Source organism: Astyanax mexicanus, chromosome 25 (genome assembly GCF_023375975.1).
Source record: "Astyanax mexicanus isolate ESR-SI-001 chromosome 25, AstMex3_surface, whole genome shotgun sequence".
Lineage (NCBI taxonomy): Eukaryota > Metazoa > Chordata > Actinopteri > Characiformes > Acestrorhamphidae > Astyanax > Astyanax mexicanus.
The window spans coordinates 8102855-8128716 of record NC_064432.1 but is presented as its reverse complement, the minus strand read 5'-3'; the positions used below and the strand labels follow the sequence as shown (position 1 = coordinate 8128716).

General features: G+C 35.9%; 1 protein-coding gene across 2 annotated transcripts in view; it reads left to right on the top strand.

Moving 5' to 3' along the window:
- glrba (glycine receptor, beta a) overlaps positions 1-23224 on the top strand; it is a 54073-nt gene extending 30849 nt beyond the window's left edge. Inside the window, exons 8-11 of one of the 2 annotated variants that reach the window (XM_022681768.2) lie at positions 2804-2956; positions 8366-8514; positions 14290-14424; positions 20196-23224. In XM_022681768.2, the coding sequence (XP_022537489.1) occupies positions 2804-2956; positions 8366-8514; positions 14290-14424; positions 20196-20492 (734 nt within the window). In that variant the 3' untranslated portion in view covers positions 20493-23224. Of the gene's footprint in view, positions 1-2803; positions 2957-8365; positions 8515-14289; positions 14440-20195 lie in introns of both variants that reach the window. The other variant, XM_022681767.2, reaches the window with a different exon arrangement.
- Positions 23225-25862: the final 2638 nt, after the last annotated feature.

Below are 25862 nucleotides of genomic sequence, written 5' to 3'. Positions count from 1 at the left end.
CTTTATCTAGTTGTTCTCTGGCAAATCTTTTTTTATTACATTCATGGATGGGGTTACGTACCTTGAGGTTCTGGACAACCAACCTCCTTCCCTCAGTTACAGCATTGAAGATTGGTCATGGCTGGGTATTCCAGCATGACGATGACCTGAAACACACAACCTTGCCAACTAAAGAGTGTCTCCGTAAGAAGCATTTCCTAGCCTAGCTAGTCTCCAGACCTGAACCATATAAAATATAAAAAAGTTATTTCTGTTGTATCAATTACAATAATTTCATGCAATAAAATGCAAATTAATTATTTTATTACTTATCTATGTCCTTTTTTTGTCTGTCCGTCCTTCTGTCCAACACATGCTGTAAATTTGAGTTCATATTATCCACCCAGAAGTGCAGTATTATAGAATTTATAAGAACAGTGTGTGTGTGTGTGTGCGCGCGGAATTTTATGTGTGTACTTAACCCCTGTGCCTCGTAATTATAGCTGTCAGATGCCATGTGAACAAGAGAGAGGGATGAGGGATTAAAAACAATTGCCCGCAGGAGGATCCCATGTGGTGACCATGGGGGTGTGTATATGTGTGTGTGTGTGTGTGTGACATGTTTCCCATGTCAGTTTCATGCTGTGGATAAATAGAGCAGATTGTTTCACTAAATAAACACAAAATAAGAGAAGCGTTAAAAAGAGGAAACATGAGAAAATGCATTTATTCTTCTTCTCAGTCTCTCTCTCTCTCTCTCTCTCTCACACACACACACATCTTTCTACACTGCTTTAGCAGAACATCCCTCTTGTCTGATATGCTATAGTGTAGTAGTATAAAGTGTCTTTAGTGTAGGAGATAAGAGTGTGTGACATTACATAATGCTCCATTCACTTCTTACATAACACCATCCAGCAGCATAAATCTACCTCAGTGTAATCTACTCTCTCTCTCTTTCTCTCTCTCTCTCTCTCTCTCTAAAATATATATATATATATATACCTCTCTCTCTCTTTCTCTCTCTCTCTTTCTCTCTCTCTAAAAAAAAAAATATATATATATATATATATACCTCTCTCTCTTTCTCTCTCTGCCTCTATACCTCTCTCTCTCTCTATCTATCTACCTCTCTCTCTCTCTGCCTCTATACCTCTCTCTATCTATCCTACCTCTCTCTCTCTGCCTCTATACCTCGCTCTATCTATCTACCTCTCTATCTCTCTCTCTATCTATCTACCTCTCTCTCTCTCTCTCTCTTTCTTTATCTATCTACCTCTCTATCTCTCTCATCTCTTTCTCTTTCTCTCTCTCTACTTTTCTCTCTGCCTCTATACCTCTCTCGCTCTCTCTCTCTTTCTCTCTCTCTACTTCTCTCTCTGCCTCTATACCTCTCTCTATCTACCTCTCTCTCTCTATCTACCTCTCTATTTCTCTCTCTCTCTCTCTCTCTTTCTTTATCTATCTACCTCTCTATCTCTCTCTCATCTCTTTCTCTTTCTCTCTCTCTACTTTTCTCTCTGCCTCTATACCTCTCTTGCTCTCTCTCTCTCTCTCTCTCTCTCTCTCTCTCTCTTTCATTCTTTCATCCACATACATCAGAACTATAAAACTCCCCCATTCCGCTCTCACACAAGGTCATTGTCATACTTTATGATCTCCTATGCTCACATGTGCACACACACACACACACACACACACACACACACACACACACACACACAAAATATAACACACACCTAAAGGAGACTATAAACTGCAGAATTAGCTCCCATCCTATAATAGTCTCTTTAAGTGATTTACTGTATGGATAAATATATACAGTGCTGTGAAAATGTATTTACCCTCTACATATTTCTTTTGTTTTTCCTTTTTTTCCCATACTTAAAACAGCAGATTTAAAAAAATAAATACAATAATTAAAAGAAAAGCATTTGTCCAAATATAACAGTTCCAATTGCCCTCTAAACAAATAATTAAATTGAATCTTTCTCATCGGGTCATTGTCCTGCTGCAGAACCCAAAGCCCTGGAGATCATCAAGATTAGTTTGTTGGTAAATGTGAGACTGTGGGTCGTTGTGTTGTTTTTGGTCAGCAGTGTAATTTATCTTGGAATTCTCCCATGGAGACCATTTTCACCCTGTCTCTTTCACTTTTATTATTGAATCATTAACACTGACCTTAACTGAGGCGAGTGAGACCTGCAGTTCTTTAAATGTTGTTCTGGATTATATTTTGTGACCTCATGGATGAGTTCTCCATGCCCTTTTGGAGTAATTTTAATAGACTGATCACTTCTGGGAAGGTTTAACAGTGTTCTGTGTTTTCTCTATTTGTAAATAGGTCTCACTGTGGTTCTCTGGAGTACCAAAGCTTCAGAAATGATTTTGTTTTCTCATCTGTTCTTAAATGTGTTGATTTTTGAGATCTTTTGTCTGCTTCAAGTTGTTAGACAGGTTCTATTTAAGTGATTTCTTGATTCTACAGGTCTGGCAGTAATCAGGTCTGGTTGTGGTTAGTAGTGAAATTGATCTCGGCTTTCCAAAAAGTGTCATTAATAGCAGTAATTAGTTAATTAATGGGGGCATATACCTTTTTACAAAGGGCTAGATTGGTTTGGATTGCTTTTTCCCCTTAATCAATGATAAATCATCATTTAAAAAGTGTTCTTTTTTATATATTTACTCAGGTTATCTTTGTCTCATATGATAATCTGAGAAATGTAAGTATGACATTTTTTTTGTTTTTTAATTAACTATCTGTCTGTCTCTCTTCTCTCTCCTCTCTCTCTCTCTCTCTCTCTCTCTCTCTCTCTCTCCGCAGGCTACTACACATGTGTGGAGGTGATCTTCACTTTAAGGAGGCAGGTGGGCTTCTACATGATGGGGGTGTACGCTCCCACCCTGCTCATCGTGGTGCTGTCATGGCTGTCCTTCTGGATTAACCCCGACGCCAGCGCAGCCCGCGTCCCATTAGGTCAGCCCGCCTGTCAATCACAGTAACAGCCAGTGAAATTCATGCACTGCTTAAAGATGACATACCTGTCATAACAAAACCTCGCTTATTTTTTTTTTATTTCATTTTCCAGCTTTAATTTTACAATATAGCATTAATTTTACATTCCCACACGATTACATTACAACTCTCATTAACTTTATATAACAGTGAATGACAGTCTAAGTAGAACATTGTACATTGTAACATGGTAATTGTATATTATAACAGTAATTGTGAATTCTAACTTGAAAATGTTACATTTTAACATTGTAATTTTACAATCAACCATGATCATTTTATCTTATAAAACTAATTTTACATTTAAGCTAGATCATTTTACAATCTAACATGCTAATTGTGCTTTCTAAAACTAATTTAACATTGTAATGAAATCATTTTACATTACAACATGGTCATTTTACATTATAAAACTAATTTTACATTTTAGCTAGATCATTTTACAATCTAACATGCTAATATAACAATCTAACATGGTCATTTTATATTATAAAACTAATTTTACATTTAAGCTAGATCATTTTACAATCTAACATGGTAATTGTGCTTTCTAAAACAAATTTAACGTTGTAGTTAGGTCATTTTACATTCCAACATGGTCCAACATTTTACATTATAAAACTAATTTTACATTTTAGGTAGATTATTTTACATAGATCATTTTACAATCTAACATGGTAATTGTACATCATAAAATTAATTTTACATTTAAGCTAGATCATTTTACCATGTAACATGGTAATTGTGCTTTCTAAAACTAATTTAACATTGTAGTTAGATCATTTTACATTCCAACATGGTCATTTTACATTATAAAACTAATTTTACATTTTAGGTAGATCATTTTACATAGATCATTTTACAATCTAACATGCTAATTGTACATCATAAAACTAATTTTACATTTTAGGTAGATCATTTTACATAGATCATTTTACAATCTAACATGCTAATTGTACATCATAAAACTAATTTTACATTTTAGGTAGATCATTTTACATAGATCATTTTACAATCTAACATGCTAATTGTACATCATAAAACTAATTTTACATTTTAGATAGATCATTTTACATAGATAATATTACAATCTAACATGGTAATTTTACATTAAAAAACAAAATTTACATTTTAGCTAGATCATTTTACATTCCAACATGGTAATATTACAATTTAACCTCGATGGTTGTACATTTGAGCTAAATAATTTTACAATCTAACATGGTAATTTTACATTATAAAACTAATTTTACATTTTATCTTGATAACTTTTCAATCTAACATGGTACTTGTGCATTCTAAAACTAATTTTACATTTTACATTCCAACATGGCAATTTTACATTGTAAAACTAATTTTACATTTTAGGTAGATAATTTTACATAGATAATTTTACAATCAAACTGGCTAATATTACAATTTAACTTGGAGATTTTACATTTTAGCTAGAATCTTTTTTTTTACAATCTAATTTTTTTATTTTATTTTACATTATAAAACTAATTTTACATTTTAGGTAGAACATTTTACATTTTAGCTAGATAATTCTACAATGCAATGTGGCAATTTGATGTTATAACTTGGCAAGTTTACATTGTAACATGGTAAATATACATTCTAACTCAAAAAATGTCACGTTTTAGCATTGTAATTTTACATTATAAAACTAATTTTACATTCTAGATAGATACATTTACATATTAGCTAGATCATTTTACAATCTGACATGGTAATTGTACATTATAAAACAATTTTTACATTCTAGTTGGATAATTTTACATTCTAACATGGTAATATTTCAATTTAACTTGGTAATTTTACATTATAAAACTATTTTTACATTTTAGCTAGATAATTTTACATTCCAAATTAACATGGTGATTTTACATTTTAGCTAGACTTTTTTTTTTTTACAATCTAATATGGTCATTTTACATTATAAAACAACTTTTACATTTTAGGTTGAACATTTTATATTTTAGCTAGATAATTCTACAATGTAACATGCTAATTTTAAAACTAATTTGACATTGTAGCTAGATAATATTATATTACAACATGGTAATATTACATTATAAAACTCATTTTACATTCTAACTAGGTAACTTTACATTACAACACGGTAATATTACAGTTTAACCTCGATGATTTTACATTTTAGCTAGTTAATTTTACAATCTAACATAGTAATTTAACAATATAATTTTTTTTTTTACAATTTTACATTGTAGGTAGACCATTTTACATAGAAAATTTAACAATCTAACTTGTTTTTTTACATTATAAAACACATTTTATAACGAATGAATAATTTTGCATTTCACACAGTTACATTACATTTTAATTAAGTTTAAGTAACAGTGAATAACATTGTAACAGGGTAATTATATAAAATAACAGTAATTTTTCATTATAACTTGGTAATTGTGCATTATAATTTGGTAATGTGTCCAGTTGATGTTATAACTTGGCAAGTTTATATTGTAACATCGTAATTATACATTCTAACTGGAAAAATGTTACGTTTTAGCCTTGTAATTTTACATTATAAAACTAATTTTACATTCTAGATGGATAATTTTAGATTCTAACATGGTAATATAAAACTTTTACATATATAAAACTATATTTACTATACTATAAAACTAATTTTACATTTTAGCTATAAAATTTTACATTCCAACATGGTAATATTACATTATAAAATTAATTTTACATTTTAGGTAGAACATTTTACATTTTAGCTAGGTAATTTTACAATCTAACTTGGTAATTTTAGATCATGAAACAAATTTTACATTTTAGCTAGATCATTTTACATTTTATATAGGTAATTTTACAATCTAACATTGTAATTTTAAATAATAAAACTAATTTTAAATTTTAGCGAGATTATTTTACAATCTAACATGGTCATTGTACATTATAAAACTAATTTTACTTTTTTAGCTAGATATTTTTACATTTTATATAGGTAATTTTACAATCTAACATTGTAATTTTAAATAATAAAACTAATTTTAAATTTTAGCAAGATTATTTTACAATCTAACATGGTCATTGTACATTATAAAACTAATTTTACATTTTAGCTAGATATTTTTACATTTTATATAGGTAATTTTACAATCTAACATTGTAATTTTAAATAATAAAACTAATTTTAAATTTTAGCGAGATTATTTTACAATCTAACACGGTCATTTTACATTATAAAACTAATTTTACATTTTAGCTAGATATTTTTACATTTTATATAGGTAATTTTACAATCTAACATTGTAATTTTAAATAATAAAACTAATTTTAAATTTTAGCGAGATTATTTTACAATCTAACATGGTCATTGTACATTATAAAACTAATTTTACTTTTTTAGCTAGATATTTATACATTTTATATAGGTAATTTTACAATCTAACATTGTAATTTTAAATAATAAAACAAATTTAGTATTTTAGCTAGATCATTTTACAATCTAACACGGTCATTGTACATTATAAAACTAATTTTACATTTTAGTTAGATCATTTTACAATCTAACATGGCAATTTTACAATATATAGCTAATGTTACATTTTAGGTAGATCATTGTACATAGATCATTTTACAATCTTACATGGTATTTTTATGTTCTAAAACTATTTTTACATTATAGCTGGATAATTTTACATTCCAACATAGAAATATTTTAATCTAACACGGTCATTTTACATTATAAAAATAATGTTACATTTTAGCTAGATAATTCAACAATCTAACATCATTCGTCATTTTACATCATAAAACTAATATTACATTTTAGTTAGATAATTTTACAATTTTAGATTCTAGGTCAGGGATGGGCAACTTCCATGATGGAGAGGGCCACATTTTTTTCAGCATGACCATTGGAGGGCCACATGACCTCTCACTTCAAATAATTGAATATGAAAAACGCTACAAATGATTTTCAATAAGAACAAATTTTATATGAATTTATATCTGTATGTTTACAGCACCAACATTTATCAACAACTATTTTCTGCATATTAATGCATTTTAATACGGCAAAAGACAAACCGTTTGCTTAAAAAAAGTGCAAAAAGGAAGTCCTTCATATCAAAGAACAAAAAGTTTGCTTAAAAAACTGATTGCAAATACAGTAGTTCCTCTGTGTAAAATAAGTTCATTATAACAAGTCCTTCATAAGCAACAAGGACAAAACATTTGCTTATAAAAGTGCAAAAGGCATTTGAACTCATTTATAACAAAGAACAAAAAAGATTTAAAAACTGATTGCAAATAGCTCATTCAATAATAGCAGAAAACTAGACCACAGAGGCCCAACATTTATTGAAGCTAATGAGAGAGCTGTGGTTTGGCCTGCTGGCTCACAATGGACTGGATGTCAATGTCAATTTTCGTGGTTGTTTGGCAGCGCCCTCTAGTGGTCAAAAGTAGAATTACGTTTTTTTTATTTTTTTTTTTTTATTATGAAATTATGAAATTATTTTTGATCTATTCGCGGGCCGCACTGAGTGATGACGAGGGCCGCCAGTTGCCCATCCCTGTTCTAGGTCGATCATTTTACATGCAGACATGGAAATATTACAATCTAACATGGTTACTTTACATTATAAAATTAATTTTACATTTTAGGTAGAACATTTTGGATTTTAGCTAGGTAATTTTCTAAATCTAATATGGTAATTATAGATAATAAAAGTACTGTTACATTTTAGCTAGATAGTTTTACATCGCAACATGGTAATATTACAATTTAACTTTGTGATTTTACATTTTAGCAAGATCATTTTACAATATAACATGTTAATTTAATATTATAAAACTAATTTTATATTATAGGTAGAAAATTGTACATTTTAGCTAGATAATTCTACAATGTAACATGGTAATTCTAAAACTAATTTGACATTGTAGCTAGATAATGTTACATTCAAATCTGGTCATTTTACATTTTAAATCTAATTTTACATTCTAACTAGATTGATGATTTTACATTTTAGCTTACATGATCATTTTACATTTTAGCTTTTAATTAAAAAAAACAATCAGAGAACAGTGTAGAACAGGTTTTTGACTGATTTGACCTTTTTTAGTGCATCACCATCACCTCCATCACCCGTAGCTCCTCCTCACTTTATCTCTCCCCTCATCTCTTCATTCTTGTCCTCTGATAGGCTCCACCTCTCCCTCCTCCCTCCTTCCTCTCATCTGTTCATCTGTCCATTCCAGGGATGAGTGCTGCTGTGAGGTCAGTTAAACCTCAGTTGAATGGATAACTGAACTCTGTAAGAAGCTGGAGATGAGTTAAGAACTGTCTCACTTTCTGTCTCTATCTCTATCTGTCTTTCTCTCTCTCTGTAGGCATTCTGTCGGTTCTGTCACTCTCCTCTGAGTGTATGTCTTTATCGTCTGAGCTGCCGAAGGTCTCGTATGTGAAGGCCATTGATATCTGGATGATTGCCTGTCTGCTCTACGGCTTCGCCTCTCTGGTGGAGTACGCTGTGGTTCAGGTGTGTTTGTCTGTGTTTAAAAGGACTGCGAAAACATTGTATCTCCACTTTTGCTGGTTTTAGTATGTGAGCCCTTTGGAATTACTTGGATTTCTGCATTAGTTGGTCATTAAATGTGTTCTGATCTTCATCTACGTCACAACAATAGACAAACACAGTCTGCTTAAAATAATACCACAAAAAAGTATATGTTTGCATGGTTTTATTGAACATAACATGTTGGCATTTCACAGTGAGGGTGGAAAAAAGTATGTGAACCCTTCAGCTAATGACTTTTCTAAGAGCTTATTGGAGCCAGGATGTGATGAGGTTAAAGGTTGGATGTGTTGGTTAAAGCTGCCCTGCCCTATAAAAAAAAAAAAACCACACCAATTTTGAGTTTGCTATTCTTAAGAAGCATTGATGCTTGATGTGAATCATGCCTCTCAGCACAAAAGATCAAGCTCTCAGAAGACCTACGTTCAAGGATTGTTGACTTGCATGAAGCTGGAAAGGGTTACAAAAGTATCTCTAAAAGCCTTGATGTTCATGTGTGAGACAGATAAGACAGATGGTCTACAAATGGAGAAAGTTCAGCACGATTACTGCTACTCCCTAGGTGTGGTAAAGTCCTGTAAAGATGACTGCAAGAGCATAGCACAGAATGATCAATGAGGTGGGGAAGAATCCTATGAGGAAGAGTGTCAGCTAAAGACTTACAGAAATCTCTGGCACATGCTAACATTTTTGTTGGTAAATCTACAATAAGAAAAATATTAAACAAGTAATTCAAGGAGTTAATGGGAGGACACCGCAGAGGAAGCCACTGCTGTCCAAAAAAGAACATTGCTGCACGTTTGAAGTTTGCAAAAAAAAGAGCACCTGGATGTTTCACAGCAGTACTGACTAAATATAGTGTGGACAGATGAAACCAAAATTAAGTTGTTTAGAAGGAACACACAACACTATGTGTGGAGAAAAAAGGCACAGCACACCATCATCAAAACCTCATCCCAGCTGTGAAACATGGTGGAGGGGGCATCATGGTTTTGTGCTGCTTTGCTGCCTCAGGGTGTGGATGGATTGCTGTCATCAACGGAAAAATGAATTCCCAAGTTTACCAAGTTTACATTTTGCTGGAAAACGTAAGACCATCTGTCCGCCAGCTGAAGCTCAACAGAAAATGGATGATGCAACAGGACAACGACCCAAAACATAGAACTAAATCAAAGTAAAACAACCGAACGACTTCAACAGAAAATATGCCTTCTGGAGAGTCCTGACCTCCTGAACCCGATTGAGATGCTGTGGCATCATGACCTCAAGAGAGCGATCAGTTCCCACCAGATATCCCAAGAATATTATAGCTGAACTGAAACAGTTTAGTGAAGAGGAATGATCTAAAATTTCTCCTGACCGTTCTGCAGGTCTGATCTGCAACTACAGGAAATGTTTGGTTGAGGTTTTTTTTCCTGCCAAAGGAGGATCAACCAGTTATTAAATCCAAAGATTTACATACTTTCCCCCTCACTGTGAATGTTAACATGTTGTGTTCAATAAAACCATGCAAACATGTAATTTTTTTGAGTGGTATTAGTTTAAGCAGACTGTGTTTGTCTATTGTTGTGACTTTTGTTGTGACACATTTATTTGTTCTGACCAATTTATGCAGAAATCCAAGTAATGCCAAAGGGTTCACATACTTTTTCTTGCATCTGTATAATCATTAGTAAAAGAATACGTCGCTCTCAGGAGCTCAGTGAATTTATGATATGCTGCATTACAAATGAATGCATTACCACATATTAATGCATTACCACACTGCTTTGACAGCTTTCTGCAGCAACACAAATAAGAATGCAGTTTCAGCACCATAAACGGTAGTTACACCAATTCAGCACCGTGGACAGCAACACTTCATCAGTGCTGTTCTGTTTCAGGACCGTGGACAGTGTCTCCGGCTCATAGTAGTACTATGGTGTTTTGGGTACAATTCTTTCATACTTGTCAATCTTGATAAATTTGGTGTTTTGGAACAATTCCTTCATACTGGCCAATCTTGATAAATTGGGTGTTTTGGGTACAATTCTTTCATACTGGCCAATCTTGATAAATTGGGTGTTTTGGGTACAATTCTTTCTTACTGGCCAATCTTGATAAATTGGGTGTTTTGGGTACAATTCTTTCATACTGGCCAATCTTGAAAAATTTGGTGTTTTGGGTACAATTATTTCATACTGGCCAATCTTGATTAATTTGGTGTTTTGGGGACAATTCTTTCATACTGGCCAATCTTGATTAATTTGGTGTTTTGTGGACAATTCTTTCATACTGGCCAATCTTGAAAAATTTGGTGTTTTGGGTACAATTATTTCATACTGGCCAATCTTGATAAATTTGGTGTTTTGGGTACAATTCTTTCATACTGGCTAATCTTGATAAATTTGGTGTTTTGGGTACAATTCTTTCATACTGGCCAATCTTGATAAATTTGGTGTTTTGGGTACAATTATTTCATACTGGCCAATCTTGATAAATTTGGTGTTTTGGGTACAATTCTTTCATACTGGCTAATCTTGATTAATTTGGTGTTTTGGGGACAATTCTTTCATACTGGCTAATCTTGATAAATTTGGTGTTTTGGGTACAATTCTTTCATACTTGTCAATCTTGATAAATTGGGTGTTTTGGGTACAATTCTTTCATACTGGCCAATCTTGATAAATTGGGTGTTTTGGGTACAATTCTTTCTTACTGGCCAATCTTGATTAATTTGGTGTTTTGGGGACAATTCTTTCATACTGGCCAATCTTGATTAATTTGGTGTTTTGTGGACAATTCTTTCATACTGGCCAATCTTGAAAAATTTGGTGTTTTGGGTACAATTATTTCATACTGGCCAATCTTGATAAATTTGGTGTTTTGGGTACAATTCTTTCATACTGGCTAATCTTGATAAATTTGGTGTTTTGGGTACAATTCTTTCATACTGGCCAATCTTGATAAATTTGGTGTTTTGGGTACAATTATTTCATACTGGCCAATCTTGATAAATTTGGTGTTTTGGGTACAATTCTTTCATACTGGCTAATCTTGATTAATTTGGTGTTTTGGGGACAATTATTTCATACTGGCTAATCTTGATAAATTTGGTGTTTTGAGTACAATTCTTTCATACTGGCCAATCTTGATAAATTGGGTGTTTTGGGTACAATTCTTTCATACTGGCCAATCTTGATAAATTGGGTGTTTTGGGTACAATTCTTTCTTACTGGCCAATCTTGATAAATTTGGTGTTTTGGGTACAATTCTTTCATACTGGCCAATCTTGATAAATTTGGTGTTTTGGGTACAATTCTTTCATACTGGCCAATCTTGATAAATTTGGTGTTTTGGGGACAATTCTTTCATACTGGCCAATCTTGAAAAATTTGGTGTTTTGGGTACAATTATTTCATACTGGCCAATCTTGATAAATTTGGTGTTTTGGGTACAATTCTTTCATACTGGCCAATCTTGATAAATTTGGTGTTTTGGGTACAATTATTTCATACTGGCCAATCTTGATAAATTTGGTGTTTTGGGTACAATTCTTTCATACTGGCTAATCTTGATTAATTTGGTGTTTTGGGGACAATTCTTTCATACTGGCTAATCTTGATAAATTTGGTGTTTTGGGTACAATTCTTTCATACTGGCCAATCTTGATAAATTGGGTGTTTTGGGTACAATTCTTTCATACTTGTCAATCTTGATAAATTGGGTGTTTTGGGTACAATTCTTTCATACTGGCCAATCTTGATAAATTGGGTGTTTTGGGTACAATTCTTTCTTACTGGCCAATCTTGATAAATTTGGTGTTTTGGGTACAATTATTTCATACTGGCCAATCTTGATAAATTTGGTGTTTTGGGTACAATTCTTTCATACTGGCCAATCTTGATAAATTTGGTGTTTTGGGTACAATTATTTCATACTGGCCAATCTTGATAAATTTGGTGTTTTGGGTACAATTCTTTCATACTGGCTAATCTTGATTAATTTGGTGTTTTGGGGACAATTCTTTCATACTGGCTAATCTTGATAAATTTGGTGTTTTGGGGACAATTCTTTCATACTGGCTAATCTTGATAAATTTGGTGTTTTGGGTACAATTCTTTCATACTTGTCAATCTTGATAAATTGGGTGTTTTGGGTACAATTCTTTCATACTGGCCAATCTTGATAAATTGGGTGTTTTGGGTACAATTCTTTCTTACTGGCCAATCTTGATAAATTTGGTGTTTTGGGTACAATTCTTTCATACTGGCTAATCTTGATAAATTTGGTGTTTTGGGTACAATTCTTTCATACTTGTCAATCTTGATAAATTTGGTGTTTTGGGTACAATTCTTTCATACTGGCCAATCTTGATAAATTGGGTGTTTTGGGTACAATTCTTTCATACTGGCCAATCTTGAAAAATTTGGTGTTTTGGGTACAATTATTTCATACTGGCCAATCTTGATTAATTTGGTGTTTTGGGGACAATTCTTTCATACTGGCCAATCTTGATTAATTTGGTGTTTTGGGTACAATTCTTTCATACTGGCCAATCTTGATAAATTTGGTGTTTTGGGTACAATTCTTTCATGCTGGCTAATCTTGATAAATTTGGTGTTTTGGGTACAATTCTTTCATACTGGCCAATCTTGAAAAATTTGGTGTTTTGGGTACAATTCTTTCATACTTGTCAATCTTGATAAATTGGGTGTTTTGGGTACAATTCTTTCATACTGGCCAATCTTGATAAATTGGGTGTTTTGGGTACAATTCTTTCTTACTGGCCAATCTTGATAAATTTGGTGTTTTGGGTACAATTCTTTCATACTGGCCAATCTTGATAAATTTGGTGTTTTGGGTACAATTCTTTCATACTGGCCAATCTTGATAAATTTGGTGTTTTGGGTACAATTCTTTCATACTGGCCAATCTTGATTAATTTGGTGTTTTGGGTACAATTCTTTCATACTGGCCAATCTTGATTAATTTGGTGTTTTGGGTACAATTCTTTCATACTGGCCACTGGATATTCAATATGACACTTGATGGCAGAATTGTTGCTCTCCACAAACATTGTCTAGGCTATACGAAGATTGCTTAGACCCCAAAACTAAGGTATACTGTAGCTTGATGCCCAAGATCACACAGTATAGTTTTCCAGGGCAGATACCATTCAGAACACGCTTCGTCAGGGTCATACAAAGAATGTTAAGTCCACATTTTTTTAGAATATGACTTTAAAAATATAGACACGTGAGGTCTGCCAGCATTGCTGCAGAGCTTTAAGAAGTGGGAGGTCAGCCTGCAGTTCTTAGACCATACGCCATAGGCTGCATCAACTCTGTCTGCATGAATCTTTTCTATCAGTTAGCTTCTTCTGAAGCTGATGCACAAGAAAGCCTTCAAACAGTTTGCAGAAGAAGAGCAGTCCAAGATCAGGCATTAATAATTGACAAAATATTGACACTTGAGGCACAATTTGGGCATTTTAAATTTTGTTGCCAGGCATTTCTTAGTTATTTTCACGTCATTTTGAGGGACCAAATTCAGTTTACATTGAGTGTATATTAAATTGTGTTGTAAAGCTTTACCACACAACACTGCATTGGATTGACGTCTTCCTGTAAATTCAAGGTTGCTGCAGCACTACCGTCATGCTGGCTCAGCACTGCATTTCTACAGCTTTTAAAAGTCTGTGTGTGTGTTTATTTCCGTTTGACACTGATGTTTGGATTGATGTAAATCTTTCTGCAGGTGATGCTGAACAGTCCAAAGCGCATCGAGGCAGAGAAAGCAAAGATGGCTGAGAAGGAAAAGGAGAGAGAGAAGGAGGGGAAGACTCCAGCCAAAGCCAACACCGTCAATGGCACCGGTGGAACCCCTATTCATGTTAGTACACTACAGGTCAGGCTCACATTAATATTATTTTTTTAGTTTTATTATTATTACCTAGAGTTAACAAGTGTGTATGATCCAATTACTAGGGTACAAGGCTCTAAAACATGGGTATTGGACTATAAAACAGTAGTACTAGGCTCTATAACAGTGGTGCAAGGCTCTAAAACAGAGGTATAAGACTATAAAAAAGTGGTACAAGGCTATAAAACAGTGGTACAAGACCCTAAAACAATGGTATACGATTTTAAAACAGGGTTCAATACTCAAAAGAAGTTGTATAGGACTGTAAAACAGGGGTCCAAGACTCTAAAACATTGACACAATGCTCTAAAACTGTGATTCAAGAACAGTTGTATAAGACTTTAAAACAGGTACAAGACTCAAAAATGGTGGTACAAGATTCTAAAGAGGGTCCAAAAATCTTACATAGGGGTACAATACTCTAAAAGGGTGGCACAAGGCTCCAAAACAGTGGTACAAGACAGTTGCACAGCACTTTAAAACCGTGATACAATACTCTAAAACTGTTGTACAAAGCTCTAAAACTGTGGTACAGTACTCTAAAACAGTGGTTCAAGACTGTTTAAAGTTGTACAGAACTTTAAAACATTGACACAAGGCTCTAAAACTGGTTTAAAATTCTAAAACAGTGGTATAGGACTCTAAAACATGTGTAGAAGACTCTAAAAATGTGGCACAAGACTTTAAAACAGGGGTACAAGACTCTACAAAAGTGGTACAAGGCTTTAAAGCGGTTATATAAGAGTCTAAAATATTGGTTCAAGACTAAAACATGGTTTTAAGACAGTGCCGAAAGGCTTTAAAGCAGTTGTATGTAAACAGTGGTACAAGGTTCTCAAATATTGGTTCAACACTCTAAAACAGTGGTACAAGGCTCTTAAACAGTGGCTCATCACTCTAAAACAGTGGTACAACACACTAAAACTGTGGTGCAAAGCTCTAAAACACTTCTACCAGTCTCTAAGACAGTGGTACAACACTAGAACAGTGCAAAGCTCTAAAATATTGACACAAGGCTCTAAAAATGTGGTACAGGACTCTAAAATGTGGCACAAGTCTAAAACAGGGGTACAAGACTGTAAAACAGGTGTACCAGGCTAAAAAACAGTGATATAAGGCTCTTAAAACGTGAATACAAGACTCTAAAACAGTGGTAAATGGCTCTAAAACAGGAGTACAAGGCTCTAAAACAGTGGCACAAGACTCTAAAACAACTCAACTCTACTGTAAAACAGTGGTACAAGGCTCTAAAGCAGTTGTATAAGACTCTAAAACAGTGGTACAAAGCTCTAAAACAGTGGTACAAAGCTCTAAAAGAGGGCTACAAGACTCTAAAACAGTGGTACAAGACTATACAACATTGGTACGAGGGGCAAAAACAGTGACAAGGGCTACAAGACTCTACACCAGGTACAAGACTCTAATACAGTGGTACAAGACTTTATTTTTAAAATATATGTATTATTTTTCATTTTTTTAGTGGTCACCAATATGTTCTGAGTTTGATTTGATGGAATTATAAATGGTCTGGCAATACAACTCATTAAATGCACTTTTACTGTTAAAATATCCAGTGGCAGTATCCAGTGGGAAAATGTAATGCTGTAATGTTAATGTTGGCAGCCTGAGACACTTACCATGTGACTGTGCCTCCGTTCTCTACTGCACAGACTCTGGTTGCAAATTTGACAACATGGTAGATGTTAATCTCATAATTGGCAGCAGTTTGTTACGTATTGGCCCTAAGATAGAGCCCTGTGGGACTCCACAAGATATACATAACCACATGATTACAAAACAATACGCACTATTGCATTGATTTAGGACGGAATATTGAATAATACAACACAATAAAGTTTAAAGTAGACAGTCTTCATGAATATGCTGGAGTAGACGCGGCAGCAGTATCATTATAAAATACCCAGAGTGCGCATCCATGCAGAGCGTAATCATACATAACCATAATTACGTCCTTTCCACCTCAAACTGTCAGAACAAATAGACGACTCGGGGCTGGAGGGACTTTTTTTTTTTACCGCAGGTACAAAAGATTTTTTTTTTCGCTTTAGAGTTAATGGAAAAAAAACAAGTTTTATATCATGAATTATAAATTAGTGACAGAGTTACTCCGTGTGGATTTTAAAAACAAATGAAACCAGGTACAGAACTATTAAAACAGGCACTGCTGGTGAAATTAGGAGGGTAAAACGAGCCTCTTATTAATTTCCTTCAGTAATGTAATAATGAATGAACGTGTGCACTCTGCATGAGGATAATTACTGAATAAGCACGCAAGTGTGTGTGTGTGTGTGTGTGTGTGTGTGTGTGTAAGCGTAAGCGCAGGAGGGAGATGGAATGGCTGTAATTGAGTCGGCTGCTCTGAGCACGCTCAGTGCGACACGGGCGCAGAGGAGAGCAAAGGTTTCTGGGGAATTGAGTCTAATGCGACCCGACAGCCCAGAGGCCCCGAGCAATGGAGCAGCGGCATGGGTGGGGGGGGCACTAGTGTGTGTGTGTGTGTATTGTGTGTGTGTAAAGGTTATGTTAGGGGTTTACTCTGAGAGTAATGTCAGGTTAGAGCAGGGGAGATGTCTGTCCTCGGGATGGACAGGTCAGAATGGCCTTGTGCGGTCATAAACAACATCTGGATGGCCACTTTATTGGAAACACCTACTGCAGTAACTTGTGGTTCCACTTACTGGTGGCCACTTTATTAGAAACACCTACTACTCTACTGTACCTTGTACTTCCACTCACTTACTGGTGGCCACTTTATTAGAAACACCTACTGCAGTACCTTGTGGTTCCACTTACTGGTGGCCACTTTATTAGAAACACCTACTGCAGTACCTTGTGGTTCCACTTACTGGTGGCCACTTTATTGGAAACATACTCTACCTTGTGCTGTCCACTATACTAGAATCACATATACTCTACGTTGTGCTGCTGGCCACTTTATTGGGAACACCTACTGTACCTTGTGCTGGCCACTTTATTGGAAACAGCTTTTACTCTACCTTGTTTCTCCACTCACTGGTGGCCACTTTATTAAAAACATCTTCTACTGTACCTTGTGCTTCCTCTCACTGGTGGCCACTTTATTGGAAACACCTACTGTACCTTGTGCTGGCCACTTTATTAGAAACATCTACTCTACTGTACCTTGCGCTTACACTTACTGGTGGCCACTTTATTGGAAACACATACAGTACCTGGTGCTGCGACTCATTGGCCACTTTATTGGAAACACGCATTCTACCTTGTGCTGGCCACTTTATTGGAAACAGCTTTTACTCTACCTTGTCTCTCCACTCACTTGTGGCCACTTTATTGGAAACACCTACTACAGTAACTTGTGCTTCCTCTCACTGGTGGCCACTTTATTGGAAACACCTACTACTCTACTGTACCTTGTGCTTCCTCTCACTGGTGGCCACTTTATTGGAAACATACTCTACCTTGTGCTGTCCACTATACTAGAATCACATATACTCTACGTTGTGCTGCTGGCCACTTTATTGGGAACACTTACTGTACCTTGTGCTGGCCACTTTATTGGAAACAGCTTTTACTCTACCTTGTCTCTCCACTCACTTGTGGCCACTTTATTGGAAACACCTACTACAGAACGTTGTGCTTCCTCTCACTGGTGGCCACTTTATTGGAAACACATACTTTACCTTGCGCTGGCCACTTTATTGGAAACACCTACAACAGTAACTTGTGCTTCCACTCACTGGCCACTTTATTAAAAACACCTTCTACTGTACCTTGTGCTTCCTCTCACTGGTGGCCACTTTATTGGAAACATACTCTACCTTGTGCTGTCCACTATACTAGAATCACATATACTCTACGTTGTGCTGCTGGCCACTTTATTGGAAACACCTACTGTACCTTGTGCTGGCCACTTTATTAGAAACATCTACTCTACTGTACCTTGCGCTTACACTTACTGGTGGCCACTTTATTGGAAACACATACAGTACCTGGTGCTGCGACTCATTGGCCACTTTATTGGAAACACGCATTCTACCTTGTGCTGGCCACTTTATTGGAAACACCTACTATGGTAACTTGTGCTTCTACTCACTGGTGGCCACTTTATTGGAAACACCTACTACTCTACTGTACCTTGTGCTTCCTCTCACTGGTGGCCACTTTATTGGAAACATACTCTACCTTGTGCTGTCCACTATACTAGAATCACATATACTCTACGTTGTGCTGCTGGCCACTTTATTGGGAACACTTACTGTACCTTGTGCTGGCCACTTTATTGGAAACAGCTTTTACTCTACCTTGTCTCTCCACTCACTTGTGGCCACTTTATTGGAAACACCTACTACAGTAACTTGTGCTTCCTCTCACTGGTGGCCACTTTATTGGAAACACCTACTACTCTACTGTACCTTGTGCTTCCACTCACTTGTGGCCACTTTATTGGAAACACCTACTACAGAACGTTGTGCTTCCTCTCACTGGTGGCCACTTTATTGGAAACACATACTTTACCTTGCGCTGGCCACTTTATTGGAAACACCTACAACAGTAACTTGTGCTTCCACTCACTGGCCACTTTATTAAAAACACCTTCTACTGTACCTTGTGCTTCCTCTCACTGGTGGCCACTTTATTGGAAACATACTCTACCTTGTGCTGTCCACTATACTAGAATCACATATACTCTACGTTGTGCTGCTGGCCACTTTATTGGAAACACCTACTGTACCTTGTGCTGGCCACTTTATTAGAAACATCTACTCTACTGTACCTTGCGTTTACACTTACTGGTGGCCACTTTATTGGAAACACATACAGTACCTGGTGCTGCGACTCATTGGCCACTTTATTGGAAACACGCATTCTACCTTGTGCTGGCCACTTTATTGGAAACACCTACTACGGTAACTTGTGCTTCTACTCACTGGTGGCCACTTTATTGGAAACACCTACTACTCTACTGTACCTTGTGCTTCCTCTCACTGGTGGCCACTTTATTGGAAACATACTCTACCTTGTGCTGTCCACTATACTAGAATCACATATACTCTACGTTGTGCTGCTGGCCACTTTATTGGGAACACTTACTGTACCTTGTGCTGGCCACTTTATTGGAAACAGCTTTTACTCTACCTTGTCTCTCCACTCACTTGTGGCCACTTTATTGGAAACACCTACTACAGAACGTTGTGCTTCCTCTCACTGGTGGCCACTTTATTGGAAACACATACTTTACCTTGCGCTGGCCACTTTATTGGAAACACCTACAACAGAATGTTGTGCTTCCTCCCACTGGTGGCCACTTTATTAGAAACACCTTCTACTGTAGCTTGTGCTTCCACTTACTGGTGGCCACTTTATTGGAAACACCTACTCTACTGTACCTTGTGTTTAAAAATACCTTTATTGAAAAACACCTACAACGGTACCTTATGTGTCCACTCACTGGCCATTTTATTGGAAACACATACCCTACCTTGTGCTGGCCGCTTTATTAGAAACTCACACACAGCAAGCAAGGGTTTCCCATGAATCTCCCTGTCAGATCACTACACTAAACTAGAGCCTGGTTTGGATGACCTACAGTCACTGCACTACAGTCTTTTATATATAAATATATAAATATTAATCATAATAATAATAAGAAAGATCTTAGTGATTTTAATAGGGTTCCAGTACTTGTGGTGTTCGGACCTCTAATTAATGCTCTGCTGTGTTTTGTGTCGCTGTGTCTCCAGGTGGTGGAGAATCGGGGGAAGAAAGTGTGCACCTCCAAGTCGGACCTTCGCTCCAACGACTTCAGCATCGTGGGCTCCCTCCCGCGGGACTTTGAGCTGTCCAACTTCGACTGCTACGGCAAGCCCATCGAGGTGGCCAACGCTCTCGGCAAATCGCAGAACAAAAACAACAAGAAGCCCGCGCCCCCCAAACCCGTCATCCCGTCCGCCGCCAAGCGCATCGACCTCTACGCCCGCGCCCTCTTCCCCTTCACCTTCCTCTTCTTCAACGTCATCTACTGGTCTGTTTACCTGTGAGGCGTACGAACCTCTTCACCTGAATGATGATTCAGTTTCATTCACACTTTGATTACAACAGTTTAATTGCTTTAGTCATAATTTATTATTTAAAATAATAAATAAATATGGGTTTATTTCCAATAGATAAAATACTGTAGGACCCCTATACAGTACCAGTCAAAAGTTAGAACACACCTTAACCCTCCTATTATGTTCATGTGTCAGGAACAGTAATGGTTCTCCTGGGTCAGTTTGACCTGGTGCATATTTAATTATTAAAAAGATGTCTGAAAATTTGTTTCACATTCAGTCATGGCTGAAAGTGTTCGCACCTCTGACATTTTTCCAGAAATTTAAGTATTTCTCCCAGAAAAACAGAAAAAAAATTATTGAGAACAGAAAGAGGGAAATAAAACTAGAGAACCAAAGTTCAAATATCAATAAATATCTCAAGGTTACAAGTCAGTCTCTAGAGATCTTGATGTCCAAGGTGCGCAACGTAATCAAGAAGTTTAAAATCCATAAAATTGTAGCAAATCTCCCTGGACGTGTGACGGAAGACAAAAAAAATTGATGTAAGGTCGCAACATAGAGCAGTCCGGATGGTGGAAATCAGCCCAAATCAAGTTCCAAAGAAGTTCAAGCTGTCCTGCAGGCTCAGGGTGCATCAGTGTCAGCCCAAACTATTTGTCGACATTTGAGGATGACAATGAAATGAAACGCTATCTCAGGAGACCCAGGAGGAATCCTCTGCTGAGAAAGAGACATAAAAAAGCTTGACTGCAGTTTGCCAAAATGTACGTTAATAAGACCTAGATAGAGCTTTTTCTTAAAGCACATCATTCTACTCTTTCATTTACCAAAAACAGAAGAAGGCCTACAAAGAAAGGAACACCTATAGTCATATATGGTGCATATATGGGTGCCTTGACTGTGTGCAAGGCGTCATGAAATCAGAAAATTACCATAAGATTTGGAATCGCAATGTACTGTAAGACACAATGTCAGAAAGCTGGGTTTGCATACTAGGTCATGGGTCTTCCAGCATGACAATGACCCAAAAATAAACTTCACAAAAATCACCCAGAGATGTTTTGAAACATCTAAATCCAATTGAACACCCATGGAGAGAGCTTACAATTACTGTTGGAAGAAGACACTCTTCAAATATGGTCCAAAGTTCCAGTTTAGAGGTGTAAAAAGCATGCTCAGTTTAGTTTTGCATTAAATTATGTACATTTTGGCTTTTTGTTCTCTGTTTTTTGTGTTTTTTCAATACACACAATGGAAATAAACATTATTATAAAAACAAAACCATACATTTTCTGGGAGAAATATGCAATGTACCATAAGGCACAGTGTCAGACAGGTGGGTTTGCGTCCTAGGTCATGGGTCTTCCAACATGACAATGACCCAAAAATAAACTTTAAAAATCACCCAGAGATAGATTAAAAAATCCATTTGAACACCTGTGGAGAGAGCTTAAAACTGCTTTTGGAAGAAGACACTCTTCAAATATGGTCCAAAATTCCAGTTTAGAGGTGTAAGAAGTTTAGTTTTTTTGTAGAAAATTACAAATTTTCTGGGAGAAATATGCAATGTACTATAAGGCACAGTGTCAGAAAGCTGGGTTTGCATCCTTGGTCATGGGTCTTCCTGCATGACAATGACCCAAAAATAAACTTTTTTAGAGGTGTTTAGAGGTGTAAAAAGCATGCTGAGTTGAGTTTTGCATTAAATTATGTCTATTTTTGCTTTTTTTACTGTCTTGTTTTTTTTGTGTTGTTCCAATATACACAATAGAAATAAACATTTCTGGTAGAAATAGTTCATTTTATGGAAAAAATAAAACAGTGGTGTCAACATTTTCAGCCATGAGTGTATAACTTGAATGCATATTCCACTGAATTTCACTCAAAAACATACAGTACCTTAGTATTAGTATTATACAGTTATCATACATATAATTATTACATTCCAAAATCGATGCAGTTCTGTTCCTACCTCCAGACTGATGCGTCTACGATCCGTCGGTGAATTCTACACATCGATAAAAATCAATACCTCCCTGCAGTGTGTGAGTGTGAACATGCATGACTGCGAGGAAAAGGATCCCAGCATGTAGGAAAAGTGCAAAAACTCCCGTTTTCTTTCCCATGTCGGACGCATTTGACGTGATAACACGTAATAAGGACTTTTTCCCGGGGTTTTTTTTGTTGCACTGTTCTTAAGTAGCTGCTTGAGCTTCCAGGCTTTAAAGACTGTTGCGTGCCATTATGTCCTGAATGAAATGCAAAAAATATTCCTTAATTTTAAAGTGAAATTTTACGTTTTTTTTTTGTCTTTTTTTTTGGGGTGTTCTTTGGACAGCATGACTTTGCAGAAAATGTGAGGCCTGTGGTGACTATGTAAATGACATCTCTACATCTAGACCATCCTATCCTTTGTCTATCTGTCTATATATATATATATGTGTGTGTTTGTGTGTGAAAGCAGGAGACCCCCTTTTTTAAAGTGTGTTAAGCTATATCTATTCTCTGCCCATCTGAATGATGGTACCCTACATCCTAAAGCGCAGACTGTGCGTTTCTGTGCTTTTATTAACTCTGTCTGTAGCCTCTGCTGAGCTGGTTAAGCCGAGGAGCCATGAATCAGATACTGTGTGTGTGTGTGTGTGTTTCGTATGGGTGTGTGTACGTTGCGAACCACAGCTGCTAAATCTCTGCCATGCATTAAACACCTTCCTTCATCACCAACAAACCTTTGTGTGCTTCTTTCACATCTGTCTTATGGGCCTTATGACATCCTTGTGACATCCTTGCGTCTACACCCACTATGTTTAAGAACTCCAGCAGCACCGCTGTGTCGGATCCACTCACTTGTTACCAGCACCATTGGCGTAGGAATAGGGAAAATATCAGAAATTTGGAGGTGGATTTGTCCCCTCCAACAATGATACTGCAGAAAAAGCAGAAATTGTTCTAGAAAAATAAACTTTTATTTTGAAAGCCAGCCAAAATCCCCCTCCCCCCCAAAGAAAAGAACCCCCTTATCTGCTGGCATATCTATTTAAAGTTACCAAAAAGCAATTAGCTCTGCTTTTATCGAGAAGACGGTGCGTACGTGCTACAAAGAGGAGGAGGTGCTTTTCATGGTGGGGGTGCAGATTTAGGCGCTACTATGCTGCCAAATTTAGCTGAGTGCGACAAAGAGACAGGGGAGGTATGTAAACAAAAGCTCGCCAGAGCACCATGTCTCTTTAGTCTCTTCATTTAAGGTGGAACAGGAGAGTTAGCTAACTAGCTAGCTATTGAGACTAACTACCTGCGATTTTTTATGCTTGTTTTGAAGAAAATGGGCATAAAACATAACACAAACCACACAATAAGCTATGGTGACATCTTTATTTGTTGTGCCAGTGATTGTCGTAGCCCTCTGTTTAGAACGTGCCTCAGAAAAAGCTCTCTTTGAAAGTTTATTTACCCTTGGAGCCCAACCAGAAGTGACACCCTACCTCTAGAAGTGACCACGGGGTAGGACTAAGCATTAAGACCAAGGGGTGAAATGGGATTGGGCCTTAAACTTCTAGTCCTATCAACCCGCAATCAGTTAGAGCTCATTGTTATGGAATTCAAATTGAATTAATTACTTAATTTTCTTAATTATGTGTGTTAGTTTGTATTGCACTGGTGATTGGGAGTTCTTAAACACCTCAAAATCTGTTTAAAAACTCCAAGGACCCGCCACCCACATAATACAGTAGCTGCTCTGTGGTGGTCTCTACTTTGGGGTCCTGACTATTGAAGAACAGGGTGAAACAGGTTTACAGCAGTCACATACACGTATGTGTAATCTGCATATTGCTGTGTCTTGGTGGATAAGAGCACAGCTTCCGCCTGAGCTTTCTAGGTAGACTTACAGTGTAAATCTCTGGCGCCCTCTGTAGGAAAATGTGAGAATTACACCCAATAGTGTTCAATAGATTGACCTACAGGCCCAGAAAACAGGTCCATTAGTTCCTCTAAGAACTTTTATGTTTTTTTTTTTTTCAAATTGAAACTGTAAAGTAAAGAAACCCCTTAAAAACAAAAATAATCCAAACGTTCTTCGATGAACTTTTGGTACTTTATACAGAGTATAAAGAGGCCTGAAGGGTTAGCCCAACTTGAAACCACCCTTGGAGCTTCCATATTGTCCCCACATATAATGAATGGCAGTGATATATAGATATATTACACACAGAGTGTGTATTGTTGATGATTATAATGGCCACAGCCATTTACAGCCAATAAAGACCCAAAAATCAGTGTCTCAGAAAATTAGAATATTATATAAGACCATCTGGTACTTTTGTCAGTGTGGGCAGTGTGCCAAGTCCTGCTGGAAAATGAAATCCGCATCTTCATAAAAGTTGTCAGCAGAGGGACGCATAACAATAATAATGCTATGATATGCTATAATGAATAATAATACAAAACTTCCAGTCAAATGTAAAGTCCTCCAACTGAAACAAAATGTTAAATGTTATGTTAAATGTAATTAACTAAAAAAAAAAAAAAATCAAAGGCAACATTTTGCACTAATTAACACATTGCCGCCTTTCCCATTGGCTCCTGACACCATCTATTTACATACTGGGATTGTCCTCTTGTCACTGACCCTCACTTAGTCCTTCCCCCTTAAGGCCAATTTATACTACAGCGTAGACAACGGTTTGAGACGCAGCCCTTTATATATATATATATATATATATATATATATATATATATATATATATATATATATATATATATATATATATATATAAAGGGCTGCGTCTCAAACCGTTGTGTAATCTGCATATTGCTGTGTCTTGGTGGATAAGAGCACAGCTTCCGCCTGAGCTTTCTAGGTAGACTTACAGTGTAAATCTCTGGCGCCCTCTGTAGGAAAATGTGAGAATTACACCCAATATATATATATATATATATATATATATATATATATATATATATATGTATATATATATATATATATATATATATACATATATATATATATATATATATATACATATATATATATATATATATATATATATGTATATATATATATATATATATATATATATCATAGAGTAGGGGTTCTTTTTTATGTCTGTGAATCATTGGATTGTGTCCAATCCCAAAAATCACACTACCCTGCTTATTATTGTGTCACACATGGTAACGCCACCATTAACATCATTACATCGATTCTTTATTACAGTGTATTTAGAACAATATTATTATGGTTTGAGACACAGCCCAACCCTTGATAGAGCTGTTTATCCAAGGCTGTGTCCAATCCAAGACAGCACACTACAATTACAGCCAAAAATCTATGTTTTGGAAAATTAGAATGTTATA